At 41.9% G+C, this 8,476-nt stretch overlaps 2 protein-coding genes across 3 annotated transcripts in view; both read right to left on the reverse strand.

The window, feature by feature from the left end:
* Window positions 1-2,681, reverse strand: part of hacl1 (2-hydroxyacyl-CoA lyase 1) — a 14,239-nt gene extending 11,558 nt beyond the window's left edge. The window contains exons 1-4 of the mRNA XM_062538067.1: window positions 2,534-2,681; window positions 1,235-1,339; window positions 138-178; window positions 1-13 (exon numbers count right to left, since the gene is read on the reverse strand). The exon at window positions 1-13 is cut by the window's left edge and continues 68 nt beyond it. Coding sequence (XP_062394051.1) covers window positions 1-13; window positions 138-178; window positions 1,235-1,339; window positions 2,534-2,584 — 210 coding nt within the window. The 5' untranslated portion in view covers window positions 2,585-2,681. The remainder of the gene's footprint in view (window positions 14-137; window positions 179-1,234; window positions 1,340-2,533) is intronic.
* A 903-nt stretch (window positions 2,682-3,584) lies between these two features.
* Window positions 3,585-7,793, reverse strand: LOC134082387 (transmembrane protein 14C-like). 2 transcript variants are annotated; one of them, XR_009939621.1, is made up of 4 exons: window positions 5,372-5,513; window positions 5,168-5,269; window positions 4,979-5,066; window positions 3,585-4,359 (listed from the first exon to the last, which is right to left on the reverse strand). XR_009939621.1 is itself a non-coding variant. In XM_062538068.1 (4 exons), exons 1-4 carry the CDS (start codon window positions 7,627-7,629, stop codon window positions 4,284-4,286), a joined length of 342 nt encoding a protein of 113 aa, XP_062394052.1. In that variant the 5' UTR covers window positions 7,630-7,793; the 3' UTR covers window positions 3,585-4,283. The 2 variants fall into 2 exon arrangements, 1 of the variants encoding a protein (XP_062394052.1); XM_062538068.1 differs by lacking the exon at window positions 5,372-5,513 and adding an exon at window positions 7,554-7,793.
* Between the last annotated feature and the right edge of the window lie 683 nt (window positions 7,794-8,476).

Consider the following 8,476-nt stretch of genomic DNA (forward strand, 5'->3'; position numbering starts at 1 on the left):
ACACACCGCCGGGCTGAGAAGGAACACACACACACACACACACACACACACACACACACACACACACAATCAGACAGTGCTAGTGCAGGTCCATTTATATTTGTCATTTTTGATTAACGCACAACACAAACACTTACTGTCCTGTGAGATAACCAACAGCAGAAGCAGCATAGCAAGCCTGCAACACACACACACACACACACAAGGAGACACACATGACCACAAGAATATATATATATATATATATATATATAATATACACACACACACACACCAGAGATATATATATATATATATATGTATATGGGTGAGGGGATAGATATGTACAGTATATATATATATATATATATATATATATATATATATATGTGTGTGTGTGTGTGTGTCAATGGGTGAGGGGATATACAGTATATTGAAGAGTTTGGTTCCAAAACGCTATATCCACCATTTAATGAATTTTCATAAATATTTTTTTTAAAATGTTGTTTTGCAAGTAATTACAGTGGAACTGTATTGGTTTATGTTTATGTAACGGGTGCTAGCTGGTTAGCTATGCTGTGTAACGTTAGCAAACCTCACTCCCCGACGCTTCAAGAGCGCTGCTGGCATGAAAGCTAGGAGCCTGGGCTTTTAGCTGGATTGTTAGCACGCTCGACTCCCGATCCGAGGTGCTGCTGTCTCGCGGGTTCGAGTCCGGGCGTGTGCAGGGCTGGACCGCGGTGGTTCCATACAACGCAGGTTACATTGGTGCCGTGACCCGGATCGGGAGTGAGGTTTAGGGGGGTGAGTGTAACGGGTGCTAGCTGGTTAGCTATGCTGTGTAACGTTAGTAAACCTCACTCCCCGACGCTTCAAGAGCGCTGCTGGCATGAAAGCTAGTAGCCTGGGCTTTTAGCTGGATTGTTAGCGCGCTCGACTCCCGATCAGAGGTGCTGCTGTCTCGCGGGTTCGAGTCCGGGCGTGTGCAGGGCTGGACTGGGGTGGTTCCACACAACGCAGGTTACATTTAGTTGATTTATCTTTACTCAATCAAAACAAAACAACTGCATTTGTATTGATATTACCTGAAATACACAATTAAATAACATGACTTTTTAATGTTTTTAAAAATGGATATATAGCGTTTTGGAATCAAACTCTCATATAATATGGTTGAGGGGATATATATACTGTATGTCTATGTGTGAGGGGATAGATAGATATATAGATAGATATATGGGTGTGGGGATCTTACCGCCTGCTCATTGCGCATGCCCACATACTTGATTCCCGCAGCTTGGGCTGCCATGGCAACCTCAATCACTGGAACTCCCACAATTCCAAACATGTATTCCACATTCTGTAAACAGAACAGAGGAGACACAGACACACACAGTCACAGACACACACAGTCATCAGCTGTACTCAGGCAGCCTCTGTTTATCTGCACTCTGATGTCAAACTAGACGTAGAGCCTTCTGAAATCACGCGTTGTGTACTGACTGGCAAAATCGCTGCACTGTCACCCATTGCATATCACATTGCATAGGCTACTGGTGTGTGGACCAGCTATAAACGCTGGGTCCAATTCAAGACTCTTGTCATCAGTGGTTCTGTGTTGGTGGAATGAGTTGGCCAGCACTCTCTGCTCCTGTAATAGCTTTGGATCTTTCAACAGGGGTCTTGAGGCATGTCAGCTCAACATGTATTTAGTCTATTCTATCTACTTCTTATGGGTTATGATTCGTATAATCTTTAGCATTGTTTATTTTCATTAGGCTGTTGATTGAATTGACATTGTTTATTAGTACTTTTCAAATTGTTCAACTGTGAAATTAATTCATTTTCATTTGTATGTCGCTTTGGACTGAAGCGTCTGCCAAATCCCACAGTCATAACAATAACCATTCACCAGGCAGATAAGCCTGCACAGGCGAGGTGACGAATGATCACCAGACTCCTTTAAAGAGATGGACACTTTGTTCCGATTGGAAACCTGGACTTTCTGCAATAGGCCAGGCGAACAGCTTCCCCTACATGTCATTGCTCATAGATGTGTGTAGTGTCTGATAACTAACTCATGTGCATGCTGGTTGCACACTTTTGCCTGTTGATCCAATTGCCTGTGCGCTTGCGCAGACTTTCCACTCACGACCTTTCACTTGATTTCGGCTGCAAAAATCAATGTATGTAACAATGTTATTGTTGTTCAATTTAACATACGCTAATTAAGAGCTACATCATTCCAAATGACCTGGCGACAGTAAGTACAGTGAACACACGGTAAATGACATATAAGTTAGATGTCACTACAACTATTAGCCTGACGCACTGAAAGTTTAAATTCTTGTACTAGGGTCCCAGGCATGACTGACTGGTTACTTTAGCGAAAGAGTAAACTTACAGTGCGCTCATGAGAAACTATCTGTAACTTAACACAGAAACTCGAGTAGGCCATCCAAAATCAACCCGTATTATTTTGCAGAGTTATGTGCATAATAACTACCCAGTTGGCTATACCAGCTACGCCAAACCGAGTTGACATCAAGCCTACCTGCTCCCTCAGCGCAGCTGCAATGATCTGGGCTCCTGTCACATCCTCCATGATTTCCAACTAATGCAACATCGCTACAACACATTTGTTGAAGTGAACTGGCAAAACACCAAAACAAGGTTTCTTTTCAGTGTCATAGTTGCGCACCTAGTGCGCAGGCAGATCTCATTTCACTTGTACGGATAGTTTCGAGTGAGAACAGCAAAATCAAGTGCAATTTTGACCCGCATCGGTTTATGAGAAACTACGGAACCCCGTAAGGACATAAAGTGGTGACTATTTTTCCACAGTGCCTCTGAATACGACGTGGAATCTTTAAGTGGACAGGGGCCTAAAAAAAGTCTTGAAGTGACTCTGAAATATACCATCATGACAGTCAGTTAAATTGCATGTAATAAGGGGCTCCATATAATAGCCATATTTTGCATTCACAATCATGTTAAGTTACCTTGCAAAAGTGTTGTATTATAATGCAATGTCACACACAATATGTAGCTACACCTTCTTTTCAAAATTTCAATAAATTCCTCCTGTGCTTAAATGACCATAACTCTGTGGCTATATGCCATATAACTACAACATGGTGACTCTGCTTATATTACCATATAACTACAACATGGCGACTGCTTAAATTACCATATAACTACAACATGGTGACTGCTTAAATGACCATTTAACTACAACATGGTGACTGCTTAAATGACCATATAACTACAACATGGTGACTCTGCTTATATTACCATTATAACTACAACATGGTGACTCTGCTTAAATTACCATTATAACTACAACATGGTGACTGCTTAAATGTCCATATATAACTACAACATAGTGACTCTGTTTAAATGTCCATCTACAACATGATAGCTCTACTATATGCCATAACTACAACATGATAGGTCTGCTCCATGACTAAGTGAAAGGTCAAACCAAAGTACAAACGAACCATTTGGCTTCAGGCCTACATCTGATGGTGCACATTAACGTAAGAACAGATTATAGACAAGTGAGCACAAGTGTCTGAGCAGTTTATTGTGTTTCAAAGGCAACCACATCTGGGGTTCACTTGAGCAATACTCTCTCTCTCTCACACACACACTCACACACACACACACAACATTGATTAGTGCAGACACAACAGAAGTGTAGCCTATTCACTGCCAGCCTCTCTTTAAATAAATCAAAACAAAAAATAAAATAAAAACATAAACAGTAACTGAAAACCCATTACTTGCCCACCTGAAATAGTATTATAATTTTAAAAATCCAAAATTCCCTTGCACAGCAAATTAAGTTGGGTCGTGGGTGCTGGTGACTTGCAGGTTTACGATGAATAAAAGAAAAAAGGATCACCGCACACCATTGGACTACACTTTTAAGCTTTTATTTCTGAGTAACGCGTTTCACTTGGAGCCTCAGGAGCCTGAGGAAGCGCATGGCGAAACACGTTGCTCAGAAATAAAAGCTTAAAAGTGTAGTATTATAATTTACTTTAAAAACAAACACTCGTGCAGTTGTGTTACTGGTCTGAATCACCCATTTCAGAGAGTGAGAGTGAGAGTGAGAGAGAGTGAGAGAGAGAGAGAGAGAGAGTGAGAGTGAGAGAGAGAGAGAGAGAGAGTGAGAGAGAGAGCAACTTGATCGTTAACGTGATTAATAAACACCCTATTTTAATGTTATTTACAGATGTGTGATGTTTTTTCCTCACTCTTTCATTTTCAAGAGTGCACTGCAGTCAAATGTTAAATGCTCAAGATCTTTTGGCACGATCACGACGACCTGGTTTGCACAGCAAGCACACACAAATCCTCACAAACACCAGGACACTAGAGAGGGGAAAGAGGATGTGAAGTGTTTGTAGATTGATCTTCACATGGTCATATTTAGCCTCCATGATGTTATGTGTTTGGGCATGTTAACATGGACATAGACATGTTATGTGTTTGAGCATGTTATATGGACATAGACATGTTATGTGTTTGAGCATGTTATATGGACATAGACATGTTATGTGTTTGAGCATGTTAATATGGACATAGACATGTTATGCGTTTGTGGATTGATCCAGGCTGCCACTGTAGGGTTAGTTACTGTCCCTTCGCACACTATGTGCAACACATCCATTACCAAAACATCTTATTCATGGGTTTTATCAGGTCCCTTTCCACAGGTGTATAACACCAAGCACCTTGATTATCAATGCAGACTGCATGGTGCTTGATTAACACACCTGTGGAAAGGGACCTGTGAGATCCATGAATAGGATTCCTTTTTATAAGGGATAGCATCATCATCATTTTTTAAAACATTATTCCGACTAGCTTGCAGAATATAACAGCATACGGAGTGGGTTACCTTGTCCCAGAATACAACAGCATACCTGAATAGCATGCATAATATTCAGCATATACGGAGTGGGTTACACATGGACATTATGTGTGTTACCTTGTCCCAGCCATGAGTCCTGCCGGCAGGAACTTCCATGAGTTCAGGAACCTGACGCCCATCACAGCAGCCAGAGTCCCAGAAGTGCCTAGCAGGAGCACAACAAACGCATCGCGTAAGATAACATTAGCACGTTTGACCGTTATTGACATAAATAGACAGACTCTTAATGTTAAAAGGCTAACCAACCCAGCGAGACCCAGAAATTATCAGAATTCTGAGACATTCGGTAGGCGCCAACTCCCGCCAGGACTCCGAACAGAAGTCCCGCAACAAGCGAAGCGATGCTTCCTGTACAAAGACAAAACGTGAGGGATAGCTTTGTTGAGGGTCTCATCAACAGTGCAAGAAAGCACGTATTATCAAAATATAAGCTAGCGTTGATTTACACACCAGTGGGGTGTCCTACGAAGCAAGTTAGACAAATCTAGGTTATCTAGACATATCGAGGCTGCACAAAGCCTCAACTCGGGTATTAAGTTAAGTGATCCTACGACAGCAGGTATGTGATAAATTTGTCAAACTAGGCTTTCAGCTCAGATCTGTGCGCGTTCTCGTGGTTGGGGTGATTTTGACCAATCGGGAAACGTGGAGACGCAGAAGACAGCCTAGGTTTAAAAACGATTACTTCCGCATTTATGAGCGGTAGCGAAATCTAGGGTGGTCTTTTTTAGTGTCTAACCTATAACATCAAAAAGTCGATGGTCATCAGATTTTGTATGGCATACATGTCCATAGTAGTGACATATTTGCACGCACAACATAGTTAAAAGCGCCTTCGAGATTCAAAATGTTTGCAGAGGCGGGGCTGACTTGTTCAAAGTATGACAGATTAGCACACGTGAGATAACTTCGTTTTTCAAGATAATGGATTGGTTAGAATTGGTCAGAGGGCGGTGATATTTCACGATTTGAGCTATAACCAAAGATCCTTAAGGCGTAGCAAGATACGTCGTCGTAGTTCATGTCTATGGGCGCAAAACGGGGATCACTTCCTCTGCATAAAGGGGGTGTGTCATGTGTGTCATTGACGTATTCGTGGGTTTCATCAGGTCCCTTTCCACAGGTGTATTTAATCAAGCACTCGATTATCAATGCAATTGCTATCAGTTGCTTGATGATGTTCCAAAATAATCTTGCTGCTCTTTCAAGCCTTCTACATTTATTAATTCTAATATGGAAAGTAACACACACAAAGCATGTACACTTTCAAGGAATTGAATAAAAACATCAATGGAATAATGGAAATAGGTCGCTGCTCTCATTAAGTTACCCCAGCGCCATCTGATCGTCGTTAGCACAAATCAGGATTTGGTTCAGCTGGCTGGCTAATGTATTGTCAAGGTAGAGAGTACGTAGCAACTGGCCAACATCAGCAGAATAAACAAGAGGGGCACACCTGATATAAAACCGATTTTCTCCAGACTGGAATGCTCAAAAATGCTAAAAATGCACCTGGAGTGGTCAGAAGGGGTTGAGGGTCATGAAACCGTGCCCAAAATTCACATTCCTAACTCTAGAGAGCGGAGATCTTAGCATATACTTGAAATTCTGATCTATGTCCATAGACTTCAATGGAACAGTTGCTGCCTCTGCTCTGCATAAAGGGGGATTTTGACCCCCCCTCTTGCGATTCGGGTTCCAGGAAGTGGCTTCTCATGAAGTATCTTGCTCCGCCCCTTAATAATCTTTGCTATAACTAAGCACATAACCCGCTCCCGACCAGGTTTGGTTGCGAGCATAAGATACCATGGTGATACAGCGACGCTAAAACAAATCCACTTTCGTATGACAGCATACCCTGGTTTTGAGCGCAACATACCTCGCTAAAGCCTACCTTACATTGCCAGACTTTGCAAAGATTTGGAAAAGATTTTTGAAAAACTACAGTCTCAGACCCTCTCACATCTAGAGACAATTCATTGAGTTTTTAGTCACAGGCCAGTCTCAGATTAGGATTTTGCAAAGACTGTGGGTCACTATTTACAAGACTGCTGCTAGATTCCTTCAAATTATTTCCATCGTGCAATAGGCTACACGTCATCATTCACAGGAAATCACATGATAGCCTACTCATATCAAAGTAATTTTTTCGCGTTTCTGCAGCATTGTTTGATGTGTGACATCACTAACAGATATAGAGTTGTTCTGTCACGTAGAACAGCCGACTAATAAATTATAAGAAATGAAATAACAAATAATCATAAAGGCTACAGCTGTCGCCTATTTTGCCCCTTCCTGTTTCATGTTCGCGCAAGGTTACTATTGGTTTTTAATGTTCACGTCACTATTTGCATGAGCCACGACTGAAAAGACTTCCGATAATATCAAACATGTTTGATATTGTCGTCGTAACGGCAAAACTAGAAAAAGACTGACTCCGACGGACTTAAAACAGCTAAGATTGGCACCTTACACTAAACGATTTAGATGACGGGAGCGCGCTGCGATTTCAGTACAACTCCCAAGATTTCCGCCCGATTGTGGAAATTTAGTCGCCGACTGTTAAAACAGACCAAAATCGTGCAATGTAAGCCAGCCTTAAGCCACTAATCGAGCTTCGTAGGACACCCCACTGCTTTAACGAAACCGATTATACCCCCAGATGCTACCAAGACAGCATAACCATACCCAACCAGGTCGAAGCCCATGCTTTTCTAGTTGCTGTTAAAGCAGGTTAAGGTATTTTAGCCTTCTGTGTCCCTATTAAAACACCTTCAATGTTGGTTCGTCTGAAAACATCAGAAGCCAAACACAGCATACACTTCTGTGTAGACGGAGAGAATGTTCACTTGTTACTAAGTATGACTCAGCTTGAATATTACCGCCGCCTAGCGGTACGGATGCAATATTTCAGAACAGCGACCCATGAGGCCGTGCATGCAACCGTGAATGTGAATGTGAATGTGAATGTTTTATGCATGATGAACACAACACACGCTCGCCTTGGATCACAGATTCATCTCCTTGGCAGCCGGCAAGGTTAAGCTACAGTTTGAGTAGCCTACCAAGAAAGTATGTCAGGCCACTGTACTCATTGGGACATTCAAAGCAGCAGATATTTTTTCTGTATCCTTCCCCAAATGTGTAGCCTACCTCGAGACAATTTTGTCTCTGAGGTCTACAGACAATTCCTTTGACTTCATGCTTGGTGTTTGTGCTCTGACATGCAGTCAACTGTGGGTTCATGGGTTTCATCAGGTCCCTTTCCACAGGTGTGTTAATCAAGCACCATGCAGTCTGCATTGACAATCAAGGTGCTTGATTTTATACACCTGTGGAAAGGGACCTGATGAAGCCCATGAATATAGATAGGTGTGTGCCTTTCCGAATCATGTCCAATCAACTGGATTTACCACAGGTGGAGCTGTAGCAACATCTCAAGGATGATCAGTGGAAACAGGATGCACCTCCTTCACAGCCTTTACCTACATGGTAAAGGCTGTGAATATACGTAAATGTGATTTCTTTGTTTTTTTAATTTTAATACATTTTCAA

The sequence above is a fragment of the Sardina pilchardus genome, chromosome 6 (assembly GCF_963854185.1).
Source record: "Sardina pilchardus chromosome 6, fSarPil1.1, whole genome shotgun sequence".
NCBI classification, from domain to species: Eukaryota; Metazoa; Chordata; class Actinopteri; order Clupeiformes; family Clupeidae; genus Sardina; species Sardina pilchardus.